This window comes from Lissotriton vulgaris, chromosome 6, assembly GCF_964263255.1.
Source record: "Lissotriton vulgaris chromosome 6, aLisVul1.2, whole genome shotgun sequence".
Lineage (NCBI taxonomy): Eukaryota > Metazoa > Chordata > Amphibia > Caudata > Salamandridae > Lissotriton > Lissotriton vulgaris.
This window is the reverse complement of record NC_141694.1, coordinates 396,606,126-396,632,245: the sequence shown is the minus strand read 5'-3', so window position 1 is coordinate 396,632,245 and position 26,120 is coordinate 396,606,126. Positions and strand designations below refer to the sequence as shown.

General features: G+C 44.3%; 1 protein-coding gene across 1 annotated transcript in view; it reads left to right on the top strand.

The window, feature by feature from the left end:
• CSMD1 (CUB and Sushi multiple domains 1) overlaps window positions 1-26,120 on the top strand; it is a 3,932,590-nt gene that overhangs the window by 3,004,897 nt on the left and 901,573 nt on the right. Inside the window, exon 42 of the mRNA XM_086925641.1 lies at window positions 24,469-24,666. Coding sequence (XP_086781767.1) covers window positions 24,469-24,666 — 198 coding nt within the window. The remainder of the gene's footprint in view (window positions 1-24,468; window positions 24,667-26,120) is intronic.

Below are 26,120 nucleotides of genomic sequence, written 5' to 3'. Positions count from 1 at the left end.
TACTTTCCGCTCGACGTACATTTTTTGCCTTCTTGTGTAATCAATTTTTTTAAGGTCTTTTTATACAAGTGTTTCGAAAGTATCCAGAGTTTTGTGAGACACTGGCTCCATAAAAGTACTCTTGGGTTTGAATGTGTGTGTTGTTCGCTCTCGACTTGGCTCCTTGGGGCAAATATCCGTGAAGAAGTTCTTTAGTCTTAAGGTCCTCATAAATTTGAAAAATGCCACTTCTGTCTCGAAATTCCGTAGTGTTGTACATGCTTACAAATGATGGACCCATTTTCAATACCTTTTCTTCAAATTTAGTGAGTTTGATTTTCGAAATATTAATTATGCGACTCGAGTCTGACACCTTAGGCCTTTCTTGCCTTTGTCTTTTTCTTTTTTCTTGTCCTCTCCTTGTTTTTTCTCTGGGAGTTTGGTCGCTGATTAATCCGGTTGTCGGACGGGATTTAGGCCCCCTTCCAAAGAAGACACACTTGCTGTGGTCCCTGAAGTAGTTTCTTCTGTCTCTTTCCTGATGTTTTTAGCGGCCAATAAATGTTGCGCTGGTTTGCGTATACTAGAGCGCAGAACCTTCAAGAACTCCTTTCTAAGACAAAGACAAAGCGAACAACAAAACCTGAATCTGCATCCTCAAAAATCGGAACAAACAAATGTTCGAATTGCAAACATTGCAACAACGCAATTCTAGGTGACACCCTGCTACAACCCCGCACCGGCGCAAAAATAAAACTACGGAGCGGCACCAGCTGCAATTCAGAGCATGTTGTTTACACCATCAAATGCCCATGCGGGGTCATGTACGTGGGCAAAACAGAGAGGTAGATGAAAACTCATATAACAGAACATAAAAGTCGAATCCGCATGAGAAACTCAACTTCTAGCTTGGCAACTCATTGGGAGGAACAACGTCACACAATCGCACAATTACAATTTCAGATTATCGAAAAGTGCCCAAAATTGCAGGGGCAGACAATTCTAAGAATCTCCTCCAGGGAGAAGTCTTCTGGATTAAAAAATTGCAGACCATGATGAAAACAGGTCTTAATGACAAATTGGAAATGGCATGTTTCCTTTAATAATTTGACAAGTGGCATTCAGACCCATCATGGGATCCCACTACAATGCACCAAAACACTACTTGACAGATACATACACACTGAGATAGACATTCTATCAATACCTAACACTGTACCTTCATGATTACCTTTCATGTAAATACGCTTTTAAAATATGTAACGATTTTAATCTTTAACAATGGCTGCCACAATGAGTTTGTGACTCAGATGCATTGAGGTTAATACTTTATTTTGATGTACTGTCATCATAACGTAGTTTCACTTAACAAAATTGATTTCTTGCAACGTATCTTATGCACACGGGATCGAAAGCCCTTTTTTAGTTACATTTTGTTGTTTTTTTTTTTCAATGAAACGATGTGTTTCATTCAGCGCATTAGTATTGGTGAGCTCCGTAGAATTGGTTAGCGTGTTTGGGAACTTGGGTTCGGTTTTTACAAAGTTTCAGTATCAGTTTGAGTCAGTCGTCGCTGTCGGCTTCGCGCAGATGACGTCACTGCATTTGGGTCTATAAGGTGAACAGCGCATCTTGAGGATAGTGCACACATGGCGAACGCCAGATCTGTCTTCGATTGCAGAGGAATCGAGGACTGGTTCACTAGGTGAGCTTAATCGTTTACTGGTTGCCATATAGCTGGGTATCAACACTTTGGCCCGTACGCCGTTTCAATGACTCTTTTCATTCATTTGTAGATTCGTACCTTAACCTGAGCGCTCGCTCGCACGGATTACCACACAGCTTGGTCACGTCTTACTGCTGGTATTTCGGCAGGTGAGAACCAGATTCTTTTCATAGTTTAGCAGATTCTCTGCATTGTGGTATTCCCTGAATACTGATACTCTTTAATATCATGCAGGGACCCTAGAAGTGTTCGGTTGATCTTCTATTTTGCGAAAACCACTATTGACATTCATACTGCTCCTCATGCTTGAGAGGTCAGTACACTTTTTCGTCTCTTGCTAAACCAAGCATTAGGCTGGTTCACATTAGGATGTAATGTTTACAGTTTATTTGATTTTTTTAGATTCTTGGATTTGCATTCAAGCCTCCTACTTTACGAGGTTGTCTTCGTTGTATTGAGCCATATTGAACTTCATCTAAGTGACTCTCACAGGAAATTATCTGATAGGTATGTGAGATTTGTTGCATTGTGATTTACTTTGGTATCAAATAATCTCTGTAGGCTTGGTTGTTCTAAACATTTTTATTTGTTTCTTGATAATTCTGACAGCTTGAAGCAGCATCTGGTTACAGAAAATTGGTACGTGTTTTTTACTCATGTGCACACTATAATTTTACACCTTGGTAGCAAATTTTTTGGGAGGTATAATGAATGCTCGTGATTTCACTAACATATTTGACCTACACCTCGCTTGCATCTCTTGAACATGTTTCCTTTTTCTTTTCAGAGAATACCCATGATGAGTACTTGATTGCTTTTGCTTGTTTTTAGGCAATTAATCAGATGTTTATGATTAGAGAATCTAGATAAAAAATGTAGTTTATCACCTTAGTGAAAATGTTGCATTAACATTTTTGTTGACTGTACATACTGTAATACTGTTGGTCCTAGTCGCCATTAGGGGCTGGACTTTATGTTCTGCCAGATCATACTCCCTGATTGGATGTTTGTAATTAGACTGTACGGTGCATTGTGGGGAATGCAGTCCACTGATACATGCGCTCACCAATGATGCCTAATGCCAAGCTCTCCATGAGCCATGAGAAGCGCACAGTCCTTATCCCTGACACTTGCCCCACGTTGACCACTGTATCCTCGAGGCTCCGTGGCCCCCTCCATCTCGGGTGGTGCCTCAATGGACTGAAAAGGGCTACTGCCTGTGCCAAAATAAAGGCTTTATGTGGGGAAAGCAGACCTTGACTCAAGTGCGACATATCTATTGGTCAAACCCCACCAAGCTGGATATATATATATATATATATATATACTAGCAGCCCGTCCCGACCTTGTCCGGGAGCAATCAGGCTTCCCTGACCCCCGCCTGACCAGACATTGCCCAGCAGCACGGGTCCCCGGCTGCTCCTTCCCCCGCCTGCCCCGACCCCCGCCTGCCACGACATTATCCCACGGATGTCACAAAGGCCCAGTGTTGAGGCGCTCTACATAAATCTCCATGGCAGATGCTGTAAATCCCCGTCACCGCCTGCCCCGACCCCTGCCTGCCCTGACATTGTCCCCCGGAGCCTTTCCTCACCCAATGTAAATTGTACCCTTCTGTTTTGTTGTAACTCCCCGTCCCCCGCCTGCCCGGACCCCCGCCTGGCCCGACATTGTCCCCCGGAGCCTTACCTCAGCCGATCTAAATTCTATCCTTCTGTTTTGGTGTAAGTCGTCGTCCCCGGCCTGCCCCGACCCCCGCCTGCCCGACATTGTCCCCCGGAGCCTTACCTCAGCCACCGCTTCTCAGTTCACCACTCCCCGCCGCTGGTCACCACTCCTCCCGCCGGTCCGCTGCTCCTCACCTCATCCCCCGCGCCATGTCCACCACTCGTCACTGCTCCTCCCCCACGCCATGTTCGCCGCTCCTTCTCGCGCTCCTGGACGCCGCACCTCCCAGCGCTCCTGAAGACGGCACGTAGGTCATGGCCGGCGCTAGTTCGAGGGGACTACTTTTTTTATAATGTAAATTTTTTAAATATAACATATTTTTTTACTTTATGTAGCCTATGTCCATCTGCACACCCTGAGGATTACAACGATGTATCGGGTGTGTGGATTGGCACTGTGGTTCCCGAGTTTACCCGCCTCAAAGCCTCAAAGTTCTTCCTTTATAATAGTAGTATAGATATATATATATATATATATATATATATATATATATAAAATATATATATATATATATACAGTTTCCACTCTCTACGCAATATCCAATACGCCAAAAAAGACGAGAGAGACAGACTCTTCAAATCAACAGCAGCCGCTGGTAACTTTATTTGTTTTAGTTTTTAAAGTGCATTGTTGTGCCCTCTACCAAACGCGTTTCGGCGATCCCGGTCGCCTTGCTCGCTGGTAAACAAGTGCCCACACCCTCCTTAGATTTAAAGCTCAAATCTACCAATCCCTGGTCGCCACTAATACATAGAAATGAACAACAGACTAGAGCACGCATAAATACAAAAGATACATTCAAATGTGAAGATAGACTCCATTGACCGTGTATTGTCTACAATCACCACATGCTAATACATCTTAGTTCTTAATATAAAACACATCTTGAAAAATATGTACATATCCGATGAAATATAAATACATAAAAATCTGTGCTTTTTATAAAAGAAACCGATTGTCTTGCTGTACAAATACAAACAAAGATTTTTTTTCAAATTTGAATAAATGGAAAATACTAGCGGTGATTCTTTACCATTACTTCAAAGCTGTGCTCTTCTGTTGATTAAACAGTGTAAATAACCACCATAAGTTGTGCAAAACAAGAAAATCTTATGTGCCAATGTAAAGTGCAAAAGTGCAAAAATAGCCTCCCTGCCGGGAGTTTTATGAATCCTGACTACAGGATAAAATTCATAAATCTAAAAAGGGTCAGGGTTATTGGGCAGAGTTATTTATAGTTAATCACCAAATTTAATACCTGTACAACTACATATCATAATCATTTGATTTTATCTGCAATCCCAGTAGTCGACACTAAATAAGAGAGATTACACTCAATACTTTCATAGACCTTAGAAAAAATTTTGGGTTCTCAATATCTAGATTCAAAATCACCATGGTTGCCATGGTTTTAAACCCATTGAACCCTCAATATTGGGGTCCATGTCAAATGCAACACCATACTCATATAAACCCATCCATTTCCAACACAGCTCCTAGCCAGACTGGCAGAGCTATATATGAAATAAATAAATGTAAAACCCTTCAATACATAGAGAGTATTAAATATATTACATAGGTTAAATAAGTAAAAAATTGTCTTAATGACTTAAATACTAAAAGGCTGTACATCTACAAGTTCTCAAAATCTCATCTTTAGGTCACAAGTACTCATGACCCATCTCCAATAGCCTCATTGTGATCTTTCCTTTACAAGGAGTGGTGCAAATCTTCACAAATATTAAGGACACGTGGGCTTTTCGTCTCCAGCTCCACTATGTACCTAGTCTCGAGTCGGCGTAGCCGTTTCTCTCTATCACCACCCCTTTTACTGTTAGGAACGCTATCAATCACAAAGTACTGCAGTACATTCAAGTTGTTCCATGCTCTGTTTTCACATGTCTGGCCACTAGGTAGGTGGGTCAGAATTGACCGTGGCTCTCAAGTGTTGCTATATTCTAGCCTGTACCGGTAGTTTAGTACTGCTGACGTAGTTCAATCCACATATGCATATTAACACATACACGGCAAATTGAGTCTTGCACGTGTAGTGCCCCTTGATGTTGATGGGACTATCCGAAAATGCATTAGTGTAGGACACGGTGTTGGTGCCGAATTTACACACTCGGCATGAGCTGCATTTAAAGAAGCCGTTCTTAGTGGAAAGCCAAATCTCCTTGGTGTACGTCTCTGGACTGGCTTTTACAAGGTCTGACCTCATGGAATGGGCTTTACGAAATGTAAAATTGGGTTTATGTAGATACATCTCATTTAGTACAGTGTCTGTCATTACTATTGGCCATTCTTTACTGACAATCTTTTAATAGCCTGGTATTGTCTACTAAATGTGGTTATGAACCTGCAAGATCTGTTCAAATTACCCCTTTGACCTGCTATATATATATATATATATATATATATATATATATATATATATAACATTCTTACCCTATAGTCTTGGTCAGGGGTTGGTACATGGATCTTTAGGCTCAATTTTTATTTAAAAAAAATAAAAAATGGAGGGGTACTCGTGCAGTACTTGTACGCGGTAGAAAAGGTGAAAAAAAACTAGAAGTCCGTTTTGTTTATTAGGTCCTTGGGGGGCAAAGTACGGGGGCAATTTTTAGAGCTATATTTCTATGACAGTATGTAAAACTTTCCATTTTTTTTTGCTGCATCAGTTGTACTCTCTACGCATGCGCAGCCTTGTTTGCAAGTGCACTTTTTTACTTTTTCTTCAAGTTTGCCAAGCAAACCTCTCCTGATTTTAGATATTACATTTGCAGCTTTCTTTTCACGGGTCATGTGTGTTATCCGGTGCGATACTTTTGTAATATATTAATAAGCACATTGTATGTATATTTATTTGAAATGTAGTGTTGAGGCACCAAACGTTGATTACATACTCTGTCCAACCATCATTTTATTAGTTTTCCTCCGTTACTTTAATTATATCTGTTACTTTCGTTTTACCCTGTGCATATTTTCTCTGTGATTGATGAGATTTCATGCCACAGATACCACAGTGTTTGTCCTTGGCCTCCGATCTTATCAGACTTGGTCACACGTATACCTAGAAACTAATTTGAAGGACGTAAGGCACAGGCATTACAACACGTGTTGGTCAACAAAAAAACATTATTAGGATTATGCATTTATCATGTGTGGTAAATGCATACTAGTTGTAAAAGCATGTGTGAAAAAGCGATATGCGTGCTAATAGTTTTGTGGTGACGATCAAGCGTGCTTCTGAACCGGGTCTGGGCGTGGTAGAGTCAAGGGTACCAGGCAGAGGGGCACGCTGCTGCACTCATACAATCTAGAAGTAATATAGGATTTTTAAAACTTAAAAAAATATTCCATAATTATCCTAGATTAAGTCTACTGTTAGTATGTTCATTAAATACATGAATATATGTTTTAAACAATTAAAAATATTTGTGTAATTTTTGTACGGGGCGCTGTACATGATGTCACACGGAAGCTTTGATGCGACGTGTACCCTCGAAGTGTATTAGTAGCGCATGCTGAAAATGATTAGCAGTATAAACTATGGTGCACTCACTCTCTCACTGTCAAATCAGAGCACAGGGCGCGCTATGAGAATGGTTAGAAGTGGTCACTCATTGGAGATCCAATTAAGGTGTGTGGCTTATCCACAGTATCATAACGTTATTTTTTAACTTGGTTAAGTTTGAGGTTTGCATGAAATACTATGCTATAGGCAAATATGGATGTTTAGGGAGCGGTTATCTGCATGAAGCTTGGTTACTACTATTTACGTATAGGTGTCTGAGGGAGGGAAAAGAAGTTTATGTGAATGGCAAAAATTGCACAATAGTACCAGATTACTCCTTAATTTGAAGACACATACAATTGCATGGCTCTTGTATACAAGATGCGCCTAATTTGGACTGAGTTTTGAAAGGTAGTCCGACACCTGCTATCATAACAACATTCAGTTTACTGGGAACAGGAGTTATTTGCTTTGAAATAATGGAGATTGTTGCGCAATGTTACCAGGCATCACTTACATGATTGTAACTGAGCGTGTGGTTTGATTAAAAAAAAATTGTGTTAACTCCTCTGCATGGGAAGCTGGATGTTTCCATCTGGCTGTCGATTTCGACCTTGAAAGCAGAGTCAGCCAAATGATTCATATAAGAGCGCTATTGTCTCAAAAAGAGGTCGCTCTTATATCTGGCACAGAAACGTTTGTCCTTTATGTAGAAAACACCCGCACAGAAGTCCATGATTTATTAAATACAGACGTGCTCTTGAATTTGGGGGAGTTAATTTAGAGTATCTTTAATGTGTCCTTGACTACGGGGTTACCTTACTTTTTTTAAAGTTAGAAGCAGTGGCCTTGTGACTTCCATAGAAAGTATTCTTTGTGTCTTTTTGGGATTTTTTCATTCGATTTTTTCGAGCATCTTTGGTGGATTGCGCTTAATACTCGCATTAGTTACCGGAGTGCTTTTATTATTTTGTTTACATAAATATGGATGCACATTCTGCAGACGATAATATTTCCCTGCTGTTGCTGCTCCGCAACCGAATGCTTAGTAACTATGGAGCGGTGCTTTTGGCTACATTGAGTGCAGCGTATGGATTATCGTTGAGATTTTCCTTTTTCACCTGCGTTCAACCTGTGTTCCATGCCTGAGCTGTGATTTCGACTGGGCCCTGTATTTGTGTCTCTGCAGTACGGTGTCTCCCAACGCGGATTATGACCAGCTGATGATGTGCTCTGTTCTGGCGGCGGGATTATGGCCTTAGCAGCGGCACATGGAATAATGGGATGTTGGAATGTTTTTGCAGCGGCGCATGAGTTCTTGGCACGCAGGCACATTGTAGATGACCCGAGTTTTCCTCCGTTGGTGATAGAGGCTCCGGTTGTTGAGGAACATGCATGTTCATTCCCAATAATGAATTGGATGGCTGAAATGTTTTCAGATGAAAACAATGACTTCCTCTTGGAGGCTGTTGCTACATACTGTGCTTACACGCTGTTGGATTAAGACTCTTTGATTTTTCTACGTGTTCTTTATTATTTAGTTATTGTTTTCTATCAAAGAGCAAATTACTTTTTTTCGGAAATGTGAACTAGACTCTGCTTTTTAGGCTTGGACTCTACGTTCTTAATTCGCCCACGTTTATATCATGTGCTTTGATCAAGAAAGGGTGCTGTGGCGCTGAGCGTTGCACTCACACCCTGTTAAGTTAGCATGGGTTTATTAGAAGCTTACACGCTATTTTTGCTTTCCTGCTCTGCTTTGCACACAACACGTACTTTGTGATATTGTTTAGAGAAGGCTGAGTATTTTGCTTTATATGAGAATAATTTGGTATGCTAGATTTGTAAACTTCCTCGCTAGTTTTGTGTGTATAGTGAGAGCATGGAACATCAAGGTTATCTTGAATACTGTGTCTGTTATTCAGAATGATTCTCGCACGTTCGAGCTATATTACATATGGAGCTGTGGCCACCTCTGATACATGCGCATTTCATAATCCATTGTGGAGGCAAAGTTACACACAGTCGGAGAACATTCGTATATCTTGACAGTTTGTGGAGCACTGAATGTGATCCACTACTGCTGAGTACCAGAGGTATGGGTCTGCCTATTTAATCCTATGAGACTTTCTGTAGTTATAAACTAATCTGCTAGGTAGGGAGGGTGAAATGTAGGTATGTTTGAAATTTGTTTACCTTTAGCAGTTTAGGATGCTTTTTCGGTTTGTATTTCATAGAATAGTAACAATCCTGATAACCTTGTTTCTGATAATATGTTTGGTTGTATTTTCTAAGTTACTGTGCTTGAGATTATGGTGTTAGAAATAAACATTTCAAAGTTGCACGTGTCTTTATTTACATCTTGTTTTTGACTGGTGTAGGAGTATATTGAAAGTGTGTTTTTGTTATCCTCTTTACCTCAGGTAATCTAAGTTGCATGTTCTGGGTTGACTAGTCATTGGTGTTTTTGCTCTAGGGCGAAGAACCAATAAGTCAATGATTGCTAGTTTGGTAGGGGGTGTGTGTAGTAAGGTGGGTTTTGGTACACCGTAATTCACTGAGGTCCTAAGTCTTTATGCACAGTTCTGTGTATGAGCAGAATTCCTGGAACAGTAGTTACAACAAAAAGGCTTGATAAAAGGGCTTGCACTTTGAATATGAATATAAAATAGAAGAAAAGTTGATAATCACAGCTAAGGAATGCAGCAATTAGATTAGATGTGTGTATGTGTGGATGATGTGTAGATTGAGTGGAAGATGAAAAACCTAAAAAATAAGAAAGGTTGGAGAGACTCAAACTACCCACTGCATTGTCAGTTAAGTGGGTCTTTGGATTTCCTGGTCAGTACACAGATAGGGTGTTGGATTCCGCAGTGGGAGCAAGAGAAACTAGTACAACAACTAAGGAAGAAAGCTAGTGCATAAAGTACACACAGTTGGGCAGATTTACAAGGTCGTGGGAAAAATTATGCAGAAGTGGCACAAGGGGCTTGTAAACCTGCTGCAGTGTGTGATAGAAAAGACGCAAGAAAGGACAGAAGTGTGCAAATTACCCACTGCTATTCACAGGTAGTAGTTACCAAGAAGGCTGAATAAAGGGCCTGCACCTTGAATTTGAATTAAATAAGAATAATGCATAAGCTTAGGCAAGAATGGTAGCAAGTAGGTGTGTGTATTTGTGGTTGTTGTGTTGATTGAGTGGAAGATGACTAAGGTGAAAAATTAGAGAGGTTGCAGAGACGCAAACTTTCCATTTCTTTGTAAAGGAAGTGGATGTTTAGCTTTCCAGTGCATATATATATATTCACTGAAAAAACCATAGGTTTCAGGCACGTTATAGTTAATCAATCAATCAATCAATCAATCAAGAGTATTTGTAATGCGCGCTACTCACCCGCTAGGGTCTCAAGGCCTGGGGGGGGGGGGAGGGGGGCTGCTACTGCTCAAAAAGCCAGGTCTTGAGTTGCTTCCTGAAGGAGAGATGGTCCTGGGTGAGTCGTAGGTGGATGGGAAGGGTGTTCCAGGTCTTGGCCACCAGGTGGGTGAAGGATCTTCCTCCAGTGGTGGTTCTGCGGATCCGTCTGACGTTGGCGAGGGCGAGACTGGCGGAGCAGAGCTGGTGGGTTGGCGTGTAGAACGTGAGGCGGTTGTTGAGGTATTTGGGGCCCAAGTTGTGGAGAGCCTTGTGTGCCTGGGTGAGGAGTCTGAACGTGATCCTTTTGCTGATGGGGAGCCAGTGCAGGTACCTTAGGTGGGCGGAGCTGTGGCTGTGTCGGGGGATGTCCAATACGAGTCGTGTTGAGGCGTTCTGGATGGGCTGGAGTCTTTTCTGTAGTTTTTCGGTGGTCCCAGTGTAGAGGGCGTTCCCGTAGTCCAGATGGCTGGTGACGAGGGCCTGGGTAACCATTTTCATTTACTTGCATATACAGCTATACACACACCACTACACTTACTTCTACAGAAACATACACATACTTACTCTCTTAAACAATCACTCATAGAAACAGATACGTATTTATACAGGAATTCCTCCAATCTCACACTCTCACATATACTCACTTAAATACATCAATACTCACATATACTAGTTTAAAACATATGTAGTTACTCATAAAGATGCTATTGAGACAGTGATTCACTCACTAACTCACCCATACACACACTCATCCACCCTACAGTCCTGCACACATTCTGTCTTCAAAACACATACAAACAGTGAGTCAGTCATTCATGCATCTGTGCGCTAATTAATACTTCCCACCAAACCATACAGACACTTATTCTGATACTCAAAAAAACAACTAAAAACCCATATAGACACTCATGTAGCTACTCACCAACCCATGCAGTCACTTATATACAAAGTGAGACACTGTACAGATGATTACATATTTAAACATTACTCGCTAATACGTGTATTCACAAAGGTATACTTAATAAGTCAGTTATACAATCAATTTTACAAGAAAAACATCCATTTAGACACTTATTTACCCATTTATTCTTCCATCAACCTTTAGATATACATATATAAAAATATTTATTTTTCAGAAAGACACACATTCACTGGATGATGTCATCAGTGGGGTCATCAGTGATGTCATTTGAGATGTCATCAGTGATGTGATGAGTGATGTCACTGACCATGCCATGAGTGTTGTAATAAGTGACGTCATCAGCAGTGCATTGCGGGCGCGCAAGTTATAGTTAGCTGAAATAACTATAACAGGGGAATTTCAATGGTTTTGTATGAGAGAAATGTCCAGCTAACTATAACATGGGTGAAACCTATGGTTTTTTGAGTGAATATATATATATATATATATATATATATATATATATATATATATATATATATATATATATAAATTATTTGTCTGGTGTGTTAAAATCGGATGAAGGCTTCTTGAGGTATCTCATACTACTTCACCTGCAATGGAAACCCAATGGACAATGTGTAAATAACTTACAGGTCATGGAATTGTCCCTGAATCTCCCTGCCTGTATTGCTCCTCAGACATATCAGTGTTCCAATAGAAACAAGCATTAACCCCTTCACTGCGGCGGCTATTCCGCCGCAGTGCTAAGGGGGCGAGGCGGCCTTGCGGCGGCAGCGTGGCGGGCGTATGCTGGTGACGGAACCGCTCCGTCACCAGCCTTGGTTGAGCTGTGCTCATGACGGAGCGGTTCCATTATGGCCCCCCCGGCTCAATAGAACGCGCCGCGCAGGCGCGAAATCTGCGCCATGCAGGCATGGCGGCCGGGCCATGACAGAACCGCTCCATCATCTGCACAGCACCACCTTGGCTGATGACGGAGCGGTTCTGTCATCAGCATGGATAGGGTTAAAGCACTTAATAAAAGAGCCCTCACTGAGCAATGATTCAATAGCTGTGAGTAGGAGAGGTAGCTTGCAGCATGTAGTGGCAGCTAACTACTGTGGTCTAATTCAGCCTCATTTGAGGGATATTGAGAGTAGATCTGTTAGGAGATGGCCTGCGAAAGTTTAGTTGTGCCAGTTGGGTCTTCAGTAAATGGGCAGGGTTTACCCAAGGGAGTAGAGACAGGGATCTTTGCCCCTTTTGAAATCCTGATGTGTTATCATTCTCGCATATTATTTTTTTGTGCCTCTTTTTCTAATATAAGACGCTGCCTACTAATGTCTACTTTTTAGAGAGCTGCCTGGTCCAATCATAATGCTCCATTTTTAAAATTAGTGAACTCTCCAGCGAGAGTCTTTTGAGCCTACCGCGAACCCAACTGTCCAGATATACAATTATGTTTTACCCCTAATTTATCAAAAACTATTGAATGGAATCACATCAAATTACAAACAGCCCAATCTACATACCAAGATCTAACTTCCTGCCAAATTTGGTGTAATTCCATTCTGCACTTTTTGCTGTAGCTTTATCTAAAGACAATAAGGGAAAATACATGGAGATTAAACATTTTGGGAACCCCCTTTTTTCTTGGCCCCTGCTTGACAGATTGCCCTGAAACTTTCCAAGCACAAACTAGTCAGAAAGTAGCATATAAATAACCTACTGATGGTTGCCAGTAGGTAGTTACAGTTAGTACTGTGTATCCAAGTGTTTTTTGACTTGCCTATTTCTTTGGTGCTGGTTGAAGGATCTTCATGAAATGTTTCAAAAAAAGTGCGCTGCTAATTCTATTTGTGAATGGGACATTTTGGGGCAATCCATAAAGCGGGGGCCAAGAAAAAGGGGGGGTCAAGAAAAGGGTGATTGCCATGTTTATTCCCATAGGGATTTAGAACAAGACTACAACCCAAACTGCTGGACAGAAATACACCAAATTTGTCAAAATAATAGCTAATGGTCCAGTAACAGTGGTTTTTGCTATTTGGTGTAAATCTGTTCAGTAGTTTGAGTTATTAAAAGAAAAATAAATGAGTTTATATAGGGGCACGACCCCTCCACAAAGCCTCTCGATCTCGTGCAGAGATCTTATTGGTTGTCTACACTTCAAACAGGAAGTGTTGGTAGCCATATTGGGACTTGGACTGAGCAATGTCACAAAAAAAAGTTAAAAGAAAGAAAACAAGCATTTGCAATGCAATAGGTGTCGCATTTACACCAGTTTGAGCTATTGGCATTGTAAATGACAATGCCCTTTAGTTTTGGGGAGGAGTGAATTTTTGCTCAATGTTGTGGGTTGTTCAGTCTAAAGTTCATGCACAACCCCCGAAGAAACCCAGAGATGTAGCTTTAACCTTTACACACCTAAAGTGCAAACAAGCAGATGCTGTACTAATAGGTTTATGGCATATTTAAAGCACCTCTTGGCAGGACTGGTATAGTTCTAATAATACAGTATCAGAACATCTCTGCAATACTTTTTGGGTTTAACGCGTAGCAGCTTGGCTCTCAACAACTTTATCAGCATTGCTGCTCTAAATGTAAAATGTAAAGGTGATTTGATGTGTGGGCGGATTCCCCAGCCCCTCTCAATGTCTGTGGTTGTCACCAACGATGCGGCAGGTGCAGTGGCACCGGAGCCCAAGGAGTTCCCACGGAGTATTGCTGTATACCTTGGAAAATGATGCAATCAAGGTCACATTTTCGCTTCCTCAAAGGCTTGTTTCATGCTCGCCACACCACTAATTGTCGCAGGCAATTCTATGGGAGAGAAAGGAGCCCAAATAGGCTCATAGCAGCTGCAAACAATAGATTGTACAAAGCCTCGCAGAACAAAAATACAAGGTTTGGTTGACAGGACAGCGACAGGCGGCCTACAGTTATTACCCTAGAACGTAGTTTAGCTTGTGACAAAAGTTTCAAAACAAAATAAGCTAAAGGGTTAATTTACAGCGGCAACCAGGAGGGCCATCCTATGGTTGTTCAATGCAGATGTGCGTGAGAGTAATACGATTCATAAAGCTTAGCACCAATGCCGAACTCTGTTCTGGCCATTTCTGTTTTCTGGTATACTGTTTCTCATCCGACAGATGGATTGGACGCAGTGAGCTCTAAGCAGTAGGCCCATCTGCAGTGGAGAGAGTACGTTACAAAAAAAAACACTTTATTATTGATGCAGAGTGGTGCTGGTTACACGTGTACAGCCAGCCCGCACGAGGACAAACCGACAGAACGGAACAGACGTCATGAGAGGGACAGAAGTGCTGGTAGCAGGGATGCGATACCATTGCTTAGGAGTGATAGTTTACGCTGCTCATTATTTACTGTTAATGTGTGCTCCTATGAAAACAATGAGAAAACAATCTTTATTTTCTATGGGAAAAAAAATTATCACCGTAGTATCCTGCATCCCAAGTACGTTAATGAATGGTTGAGCTACATAGTAGTTTGTCTACCATCTAATGCCTGTAGCTGTTTGCAAGGAGGGGCTCTCTAAACTTATAGGGGTGTGTGTTTCTTAACAGGCGTATATGGTGAATGTAGGCCGCTTGCTGCAGATGAATGCCTACTCATTTTGTAGGACAAAATATGTTAAGTATATTCAAAGTAAAGGCTTTTTGCTATGGTTGGAAATGCAGAGACGTAGCAAATCGATGTTTTCATGAAGGTTCAAGCAGCCTTTCCACAAGACATGGAGAAAGGTAATGTTGGGCTCAGGAAACCATACACTGGCAAAATCCCTTGCAACTGCGTAGCTGCTTATACCTTGCTCATTGAGTGCTAGAGCTTGTAGTGTTGGAGAAGGCCTCACTAAATAATGCCCAGCACAGCGTGTGTTGGTAGTACTGTGACAGGCTACTGCCTGACGCCACGCCCAGCTCCCGGGGCTTTTGTTTTCTCTCCAGCGTGCCGCCCGCGCGGATGCAGGGTCGGCCCACTGCTTGTACGCAGGAGGGGGTGTGGCTACAAACCCCAATAAACAGTATACATTTGGGTTAGCCCATTATGGGGCTGAACACTACATTCCTCCTTTACCTAGAAATGTAAAAACAGTTACATCAACAGCAAAACATTTAAATCGCATCTCAAGACGCTGCAGTATCTGTAATATACAAAATCCAAAACTGGAACAGTCTTACTTGGGTTTGACAGGTAACCAGGGTCATCTTACTTCCTCGACTGGCGGCGGGCAACAAAGTCTCAGTAATTCTGGGAGGGCTGCGGGCAGGGCCGCAGGTGGTACCTGGCCTGACTGCCCCTGCTCGGCGGGGTTTGGGACATGTCCTCCCAACAGTCTCTTTCTGGTATGTCCATGCCGCTCTGTGCTCCTGGCGGCGGGGCTCCTTCCTGGTCCTGCGTGGAGGGGGCGCCTCTTGGGCTGGAAATTCTCTGTGGCAGATCGTTCCTTGACGCTTCCTCTGGGCTTCGTGGAGTGTCCTGGTGGTCACCTCTAGACGCTCCTCTCTTGGCCTGTGGAGTGTCCTGGTGGTTCTCTCTCGCTTCCGGGCATTCTCTGTCTTCATCTGTTGGGACTTTTTTGAAGAATGACACATTTCTCGTGACTCTTTCTCCCCATCGGGATGCAGTGACCATGGTACCATTGATGTGGACCACTGTCCAGGGGTCTAGTTCAAAAGGCAGTCAGAACTTTCCCCTTGGGTGATGATCTTTTACCAGCACCTGATCACCCACCTCTATCGGGCTGTCGGCGGCTCTTCTTCGACGGGTTGCTTCGGCATTAGTCTTTGTTCTTCGTTCCATCGACCGGTTTGGTGGGGCTGGAGTCGTTGCCCACGTTGGGTGGTGTGGGATAGTATCCGTGACTACCCTGCCAAAACAGAGGCGGCTTGGCGGGATTCCTGTCGTGCAATGAGGTGCCAGTCTGTATTCACGCGGGAATTTATAGAGAGCTAGCTCCAGATTTTGGCTGTCAGCTAGAGCTATCTAGATGGCCTTGTTTAGTGTCCTCATTAGCCGCTCAACTTCTACGCTTGCTTGAGGCCACCTCGGGGTGATGCTTCTGTGTTTGATGCCATGAGGCTGTAGGTACTCGCCCATCTCCTTGCCATTGAAAGGGGGTCCATTGTCTGTGCGCAGTTCACAGATGAGCCCATGGGTGGCTATGATGTTTTCTAGCTTTGGTATGACTTCCGCCGTGGCAGTGGAGGACAGGTTCCCCACCTCCGGATACCGTGAGAAGTTGTCCACCACGACGAACATGTATTTCCCCCCTGGGAGGCCACCAAAATCAATGCTGGCTTGCTCCCACAGACACGTTGGCCCTTCTTCGGTGATCACTGGAGTAGGGTGGTAGGGTAGGCTGGTTGCCAGACACACAGGGCACCTTTGGACGATGGTTTCCACGATCCGATCTAGGCCCGGGAACCATAGTTTGCCCCGGAGTCGATTCTTTGATTTCACAATGCCATGATGCGCTCCATGAGCTAGGAGTGCTGCTTGTTGGGTGAGAGAGTCCGGTAGCACCAGGCGAGGGCCACTCAGGAGGCATCCTTCCGAGGAGACTGACAGTTCATTTCGGACCTGGTATAATGCTTTCAATGTTGCTTGAGCTCCAGGAGTACGGAAAGAGGCAGGGCTTTGGAGGTTTTTCCAGTCTCTGGAGGCGATGGCGATTTGTAAACAGTCATCATCTTTGGTGGCTTGCACTACTTCATTCAGAGATATAGGTAGGGGCCTGGACCCTTCCACGATCATCCGAACATACTCTTCTGTCGCCGTGGCTTCCGCTGCGGTAACTGGGCGGGCATGTCGCGACAGGAAGTCGGTGGGGTTCGGGTGCCGGGTCGATATTCCACTGTGGAGTTCCTGGAGTTGGAGCACCCACTTCTTGATTCGTGGAGGAGGACAAGTGGAGGATCCCCGGAATGAAGGGATGAGGGGCTTGTGATCTGTTATCATCACAAATGGGTGTCCATACAAGTAGATGTGAAAGTGCCGACAGGATTACGATAGCTTCTCTCTCGATTTGCGAGTAGCGCTGTTTTATAGGCATGAGGGTTCAGCTTGCATACGCTACGGGGGACCACTCACCGCAGGCTTGTTGCTGGGCTCGGACGGCTCTTAACCCTGTTGGGCTGGCGTCCACTACCAGTTGTGACTCATTCTGGTGGTCAAAGTAGGCCAGCGTGGTGCCTGCCGACAGGGCAGGCTTGGTCCTGCGAAAAGACTCCTGTTATTCCGGGTCCCATTCCCATGTGGTGGTGGACTTGGTGAGGTCACAAAGGGGGCCGATGAGATCTGCTAAGTCTTTAATGAACCGCCCGCAGTATGTAGTAGTGAGAAAACTGCGGACAGCCGTTACTGATGTTGGGGCGTTAGCTTCGTGAATGTCTTTTACTTTGTCTGGGTCCGGACCTATCCCTTGATCTGAGAAGCGGTACCCAAAAAAACTGATGTCATGACGCCGGAAATCGCACTTTTCCCGGTGGAGGGTCAGACCTCGTTCTTGGAGCCGGGCGAATACCGCATGGAGGCGCCGGATGTGCTCCTCCAAAGTTGGTGCATGGACTAGAATGTCGTCACTGACATTCAGGACGCCGTCTAACCCTTGTAAGACATTCTGGATGCTGTTTTGAAACACTTCTGCAGCACTTGATATTCCGAAGTTTAGCCGGGTGTTTCGCCAGAGTCCAGCATGTGTACAGAAAGTGGTTATTGGGCGTGAGTCTGGGTGCAGGGAAATTTGGGGTATCCTGACCACAGATCCATCTTCGGAAACCATTTCGAAACAGATAGCTCCCCGATGATGTTGTCTATTGTGGGCATTAGGTGGCGTTCACGCTTGATAGCTAGGTTGGGAATGCGCATGTCCACGCAGATTCTCACTGCGTCTGGCTGTTTTGGTTTCTTTGCTACTACGATGGGGGACACCCACAGGGTAGGGCCGCCCACTCTCTCAATGATCCCTGCTCGTTCAAGCACCCTTAGCTCCGCTTCTATCTTAGGTCGCAGGTGGAACGCGATGCGTCGGTGCTGGAGAGAAACTGGGGTGACTGATCTGTCTATGTGGATGTGAATGGCTGGTCCCTTCAAACACCCTATTCCATCAAACAGGGTTGTGAACTCTTGTAGTAGGTGGTCGAGGCTGTGGGCTTGGACTGTGAGGGCAAAGTGAATCAACCCTAAGTCCTGTGCTGTTCGGCATCCCAGCTGGAATCCTGACCCTTCCTGAGACACGTAGATCTTGGTTTGCAGGCGGGTGGAACAATGGAATAGGTTTGTTTGGAACATTCCACACAGGCGAAATGGACGGGCGGTGCCATAGGCGTACACTTGCACTCTGGGGGGTTGTAGTGCCGGGGCGTTCGTCAGTTTCCGGAATACGCTGGCCTCCATTAGATTGATCATCGCGCCTGTGTCGATTAGGGTTGGTATCCTCTGGTCCTGGATGTCGATGGTGCACATGGGTGCTGCTGGCGGTGTGGCTGAGAGGGTGTTAAGCATTCGGACATCATGTACGGAAGCAGCGTTGGCTTTATCCTCATCCATGTCGCTGTTGGTGGGACTGTTTGGGAGCGGTTCCACTGTCCTCACTGTCCTGGATGGGTCACTCTGTTTCTTCCTCGGCGTTGACCAGCACACACTCGAGAAGTGATTGGCCTTCCCACAGGCGCTGCAGATTTTGCCTTGCACTGGGCAGGTTCCATTGTGGGGTGTCAGGCCTCCACACCATGCACAGGTGTGGCTACGCGATGACTGGGCTGGTTTGGGAGTCCCTCGCCGGGGTTGTTTTGGGCGGGCATCCAGGGACTCGGCCCGGAGGGCACACACCGGCTCTGTCTTGATTGCGACTGTGGATTTAGCCTCCATATGCTCAGCTCTGGCTTTGGACAACTCTTTGGATCGACTGAGCGTGAGGATGTCTCTCATAGTCATATTGTCTTCCTCTAATACACTTTCGCGCAGCTTGGAAGACGCGCAGCCCTGTATGAACTGGGCGCGGATCTCGTCGTCAGCATCCGGGAGGGTGCACGTGCTTGCTAGTTTCTTCAGCCTTGCATAAAAGACGTCAACGGGCTCTTCTGGGAGCTGGCAGGCTTGTCGGTGTAGGAACCTCTCGTAGTCGGCGCTGGCGAAAGGCTCGAAGTACACGGTGATTGCGTCACACAGCATGGCGTAGTTCCTGGGTGGGCCGCCTTCCACCACGTCCTTCGAAATGTCATGGATCGCCTCCCCTCCGAGGTGCAATAGCATGGCACGCCGCCGCTCAACTGCGATCTCTGCCGCCACAAAGTAGTTTAACAAAAGTTCCACCCATTTCTTCCACCATGTGGCTTGCGACTGCAGTGTGCCGGTGACTGTGAATGGTTCCAGGGGGGACACGCTGGTCATGGCCGCTGGGGCCGGGTGCAGGCGGTGAGGTCCTCAACCGCAAACCTCAGGGCAAACCTCTTAGCTCTCCGGTGTTCTCAGCAGGCTCTCTGGGCAGCCACAGGTAGCTTGGAACTTCCGGTCAGCGGGGCTAGGAAAATCAGGGCCTTAGATGGACCAAACGGTGTCTCACGCGAAATGCGTGAAAATGGCAGGTCCGGCGCGTTGCACGCGAGTAGCGTGAATGACGGCAGGCTGTTGCATAGCTCCACGCGTGCAGCCTCCCGAAAGGCAGAGAGTTGTTGAGCGGGTGAGAGGCCAGTCGCAGGGGGGCCCAGATGGGCTGCAGAGAATGTGGGCAGGCACGGAGAAGCAACCAGAGCGCTGGAGCACTTCACTTAGTGCGCCAGGCTGGCGGTAGCCACCGCCAGCCTGGCGGGGGCAATCGCCCGACATCCACACTTGTTTCCCCCCCCGCCATATTAGTATGGCGGGGGGACCTCGGCGGACGGAAAGACCGTCCGCCGCTTTTCCGCCCCGGTCGCTTGCGGCCAGGGCGGAAAAGGAATAATATGGTGGCGGTGTCTATCAGACACCGCCAGACATATTAGGATGGGTAATTGTGGATGCAGTCTTCACTCTGGGGACCCCCTGCGGGCTCCCAGAGTGAAGGAGGGATGTGGGTTGCACACAGGGGGTACCTGTGGTACCCTCCTTCATTTGCATTAACAAAGCGGCAGGCACCCTGCGGTGCCTGCCGCTTTGTTTATGCAAATGCTGAAATGCATTTTTAGCATTTTGGTGGGCGGTGCTGAGAGCACTGCCCGCCACAATGCTAAAAATATAGGATGTGCCCGCCACTGTGGAGGGCACATCCTAATACCCCCGCTGGACCCCCGCCCTTATGGCGCCAGTCCCAATCCCCGCTAGGATGACGGGCGGACAAAGTCCGCCCATCATCCTAATAGACCCCTAAGTGTCTACAATGGAAATTGAAATGGGAAGTTTTTCTCCTCACCATGGCTTATAAAACAAAGGTCCCTGCTTACCTACTAGGGACTTACAGGGTCTGTCAACACCAACTGTGAGAATTTACTTTTAACCCCTTGCATGCTCGTGACGGAATCTTTCCGTCACGAGCCACGGTGGTGCTGTGCTGGTGACGGAATGGTCCTGTCACGGCCCGGCCGCCACGCCTGCGCGGCGCTGATTTCGCGCCTGCTCTAAGCATTCTATTAGGTGGGCGGGGCCGTGACAGAACCATTCCGTCACAAGCACAGCCCCAGTGGCTCGTGACGGAGTGGTTCCGTCACGAGCATGGTTCCGTCACGAGCATGGCGGCGCTGTGCGGCCCCCCTCCCCCCAGCGCTGCGGCGGAATTACCGCTGCAGCCAAGGGGTTAAGATAGGCTGCAAGGCGGGACTGCCTTTGAAAGGACAGCATGCAAACAACTTTGCACACATGCAAGTGCAGGAAGTCTACTGACCCTCTAAACCTCCATGCCCTGCTATATACTAGAGACTTACAGATAGATTGCCCATTCCCTGGACCTATTATCCACTAGGGGCTTACAGGGGCTGTCATTGCCAATTGTAGGTGTACCCTATTACATGTACCTTTTCAAACATAGCACAGGCCCTCTGCCTGGTTAGCAGGGCCCAAGGTACAGACAGAGTCAGTTACCACCAGTACAATTTAGAACAAATGAGGGGAACAGGCAAAGGATGACTTTATTACAATAACTGATTCCGGTTGGATCCTAATATAAAATTCTAATGCATTGAGGATTCAGATTTTAAAAAACAGTTCTGAAAATACCATTTTTAGTAAGTTAGAGAAAAGGTGTCCTAACCATCGAATTCAACTGCTGCTAAACCAATTTAATAGACTGAAGGCCATCAATTCAATTGATATAGACTTGAAGCATTTATTTGCTACTTCATTCTATGCACTTTAATCCACATACAATCATAGGTCAGGTAAGTGCGGATAAGTTTTAGTCAAGACTATACTAAATGAATTGATAGCCTTTAGTCTGGTAAATTGGTTTAGCAGCATTTAAATGTGACGGCTAGGACACTTTTTCTCTTAGTTTATTACCACCCTGTGCAGCCACCTAGGGCCAAAGCCCTTTTTCTGATCACATGACTATGTGTAGTCGCATCCCTATGCCAGGACTTTCGCATCGCAAGACCTGTCAATGTGATCCTTTACAATAACACAAGAGGACCTTACATTGCAGCCTCAGTGCCTCTTGAAACCCACCTTTTGCCTCGGCTGTGCAGTACTTATTTGACCCGGTTCCACTCATTGCTCCGCAACCAGGATTTAAGGTACCTTGTTCAACAGACCTAGCTGCCTCGCTGTTGGCCTAAACTTGTGACTTTTTTCTGTTCTGGCGCAACCAGATATACACAGTTGATGCTTTGTTCTTTCTTGACACTTCATCCCCTGAAATATTTAAAAATGCATTTCTCCAGGTTTTGTTGTTTTAGTCTTGATTTATTCATTCCATTTTACTCTATTTTTCCATTTTGCTGTTGGATTTTTCTTGTGTTGTGTTATCACTTTATTTTAGTTTGAAGTGCTGCATAAATACTTTACACTTTGACTCTACATTAAGCTTGACTGCTCTGTGCCAGCCTACCAGAGGGCTAAGCACAGGTTAATTTTGGGTTTGCTTGTGCTTCAACTTGACAAGAATTGCAGTACCTGCTTCAGTAAGGTTTTACCCCCCAAACAGTAACCCAATTTCTTACAAATAGAAATATGACTAATCTCCAAGTGCCATAAGGAGTGCAGATACGATGAAACAGACAGTGAAACATGTTAGCCATATGATTAGCATGTTAACCATGACTCTAGGCATAACTGTGGCCGAAATGTATGTTTCACTTCGTTTGTTTATTTACACTAGTGATTCCTACTCATATTGTAAGCCTACACAAGTCAACACGCCAATTTTGGAAGAGTTCCTTATGCAGATACTGGGCTCAACCTGATGGTAGCCCTACATTCTCAGCCCCAACATAGGTGCATGTGCAGTCAACCCAGAATCTTGTATACAAGTTTTACAGCAGCAGATCTTGTTTTAAAATGTGGGCTATGGTGCTGGCCCTCTCAGTCTGTTTAACAGGATCTTACAGTGAGTAAGGCTCCATTAGTTAGTCTCCATCAGAGCAAAGTCTAAAAACCAGACTGCCTAAAATCGAAAAACCCTTGGAGGTAAATGGGCAGAATACATCTTGCTACAGTGGACATAAATGGTGTTCGTGTCAGCTTACAATCCACAAAACAATTTCCATTCTTTTTTAATAGGTTTGTCTATTCTGTTTGGTTGATGGCATGACATACTAACAGAGACAAGTTTATCATTTACATTAGGCATTAGGTAAGTAAATCTTCTCTTTAGCAAAATCACGCTCACTTCATTGAGTATTTAAGCAATTATTTTGAGTAGCCACTAGCTTTTGATTTGGAGGTATAAGAAATTGGGTTACTGGGTGAGGGGGTGTGAAATCCTACTCAAGCAGCAACCACAATCATTGTCAGGGTTCTTCCTACGCATCTCATTTCAGGGAAGCAACATTACCCTTACACATATGCTTATCGAAGATGGTTGCCTTGCCAATGTGTTCTCCCTGAAGTTCCAATCCAATATGCCAATATGTGTTAGCCATTCTTATTTGTGATATAATTTCCTGCCTAGAGAGTATAGAAGGAGGATTGGGCTATAGAAGGAAATGTCATTAGGAGTTGGTTCTCCAGGTTTTTCATTGTCCCCTTCTTTGTACCTGATTTTTGGCTCTCTTTTTTGCAGCAGATTTCTTTTGTACAATTTCTTCTGGTGCAACTTAGGCTTGGCTTTAATCCTGGTATCATGGTGGTTTTTGTTGTTTTGCTGTACATTGTCTGTATTAACTACCTACTTCTATCAAGAATTGCCAATATTGCCAATATTGCTGAGGGAATTTGTTCTGCCCTTTGTGTTTGTCGTAAGGAGAAACCTGACATCTTTACAATGTACATTACTAGGAGGTATGGAGTCATTGATAAATGGGAGGCATCACCTTTTTTCCTTGGGCGATCCAGAAGGAAACTATAGAGACCTTCACTGTGTCCTGCCCTTGACACAAACATATAACAGATTATTTAAAAAAACAAAACATGTATTTCTCCAACCATTAACAAGTAATATACAATTACTTTCTTGTTAACTGATCGTCTCAGAATATTCAAGTATGATGTTATGGGCAAAGTAAATTAAAATCAGCACAGTAAATGTTAAAGGCTTAAAACGTATAATAACTCATGGAAACTGATCCAAAAGAAAAATAAAATAATCTCATTAATCATTAAAAATAAGGTACACAAATTTAGTAATGCTTTGACATTATGGCAGCTTGCTCGGGCGTAGGCACTTGGCATTGTCTTTATTTACTAAAAGAAAAACTAAAAATGAAAAAGCATCATCTGTGCTAAAGATTGAGCATGGCATTTATTGAGGCGTTCTTCCAACTTTTTTTCAGAAACTGCCTTGCTAGTTAAATATACAGAGCATGTTGTTTATATTATACAATATTAAATGAGCACTATGATATTGAAATAACTCTGACAAATCCAAGAAGGTGGGGGTTTTGATTTAAACTAATATGAAATACTTATAAAAATAGTAATTAGCAAGTCAATTTAGTGCATTTTATGACACGTTTTTATGATCATTGAATTATGCTCTTTAACAATATATTATTGGCAGATCAATGATAATCCCTGTATTTTAATTTAGCATGCCTCTTTTCTTTCAGCTTATGAATTACAGAACTGTCCAGATATTAATCCCTTTTCAAATGGATATGTTGTCAACATGGATTATAGTGTAGGACAATCAATATCATTTCATTGCTATCCCGGATATGTACTTATTGGACAACCAGTTCTTACATGTCAGCATGGAATCAACAGAAATTGGAATTTTCCTGTCCCAAGATGTGAAGGTAACTCCAGTATGTTGAAACATTTGCTTCAAATTCTATATGGTTGTGTTGGTTTATATGTTTGCATATTGTCTGAGCAATGTTAAACAGCACTATACTTCTATTCATGAAAATACATAAATTCTAAGAAACTTGTGTTCTACCGTCACTTGAATATGCTTCAATAGAAACATATTTGAAGCATGTAAATAATCATTTGGGCCTGCTGCATTGTTGCTTGAAATCATTTTTAAACATAGTAGGCCTGCTTCACAAAAGTAAATGATTGTTTGAATGATTTAATCTTTGAAATACATTTACCACTTTTAGTATTTACAAACTCAGAGTGTAAATTTATTGCAAAAGTGTAAATCAAGCAATTGGCTTTCTCTTATGTGAGTGGGGATGTGCCTCCATAATCTCCCAACTCTCCTTAGATGATTTTAACACCTGCCTAATCCCCCTAACTCCTACCTAATACCATCCCTATTTGCAGTAAGACTACCCCTGTTCCAATGCACTCGTTCCACCCCTCCCCCATTTACTACTAAAACATATACTTATATGGGCGGAGAATCAGCAGTGGGGTTAGAGAACTCTGTACACATAAGTATAGGCAAAGTGGAGGCACAAAACTCCCCTACATAGGGGCCGATTCCGATTTCGGTCAGAAGGGCTCTGAACGATGGTCGGAGCCCTTTCGACCGAACCGGAATGTGTGGGCCGGATTCCTTTCCGACCAAGCCATTCTGATGGGGGCGATCAGAAAGGAATCTGACTCGGATTTCCGGAGTGCGGACGACAGGCTCGGGGAGCCTGTCCGCAGTCTGGAAATCCCTCAGTACTCCCCCGGTCGCCTCTTTACGACCGAGGGAGTACGATGTCAGCTTTTCACTAACGGCACGAAAAGGCAGTCAGGAGCTGTCTACGGGGGCCCCCAGCAGGATCCCCATGGGTGTGAGGCTGCCGGATGGTGACCTGGGGTTACCTATGGTGCCTCTCCGTTGATCCCTGCACCCGGTGGCAGGCACCTTAGGGTGCCAGCCACAGGGTGCAGGGATGAACTGCACCCATGCTTTCAGCAATACAGGCATGCATTCCGCTCGGAGTGTATGCCTGTATTGTTAAGTATACAAATGTGACCGAACCCTGTTTTGTCGCATCGTACTAGCAGGGCCGTAACCGACAATAGCAGGTCGGTCAGTTAGAGCTCCTGGCCGTTGTCGGACGGACTCAGGTCCGTCAGAAATTGGAATTGGCCCCATAGTGAAGACTATAATTTAATATTCTTGTTTAAAAGTTGTGAAAGATGCCTAGAGATGGGCATCAGAACTCTACTCTTAATGCTACACATCCAAACATTGGACACAATGTAGAATCAGAACAGAATAAAAATAAATGAGCCACAGAGTTTAATAAATTATGTAACAGCGAATGGCAAATAAAGTGCAAAGAAAATTTAGATCATTTATCCATTATATGCA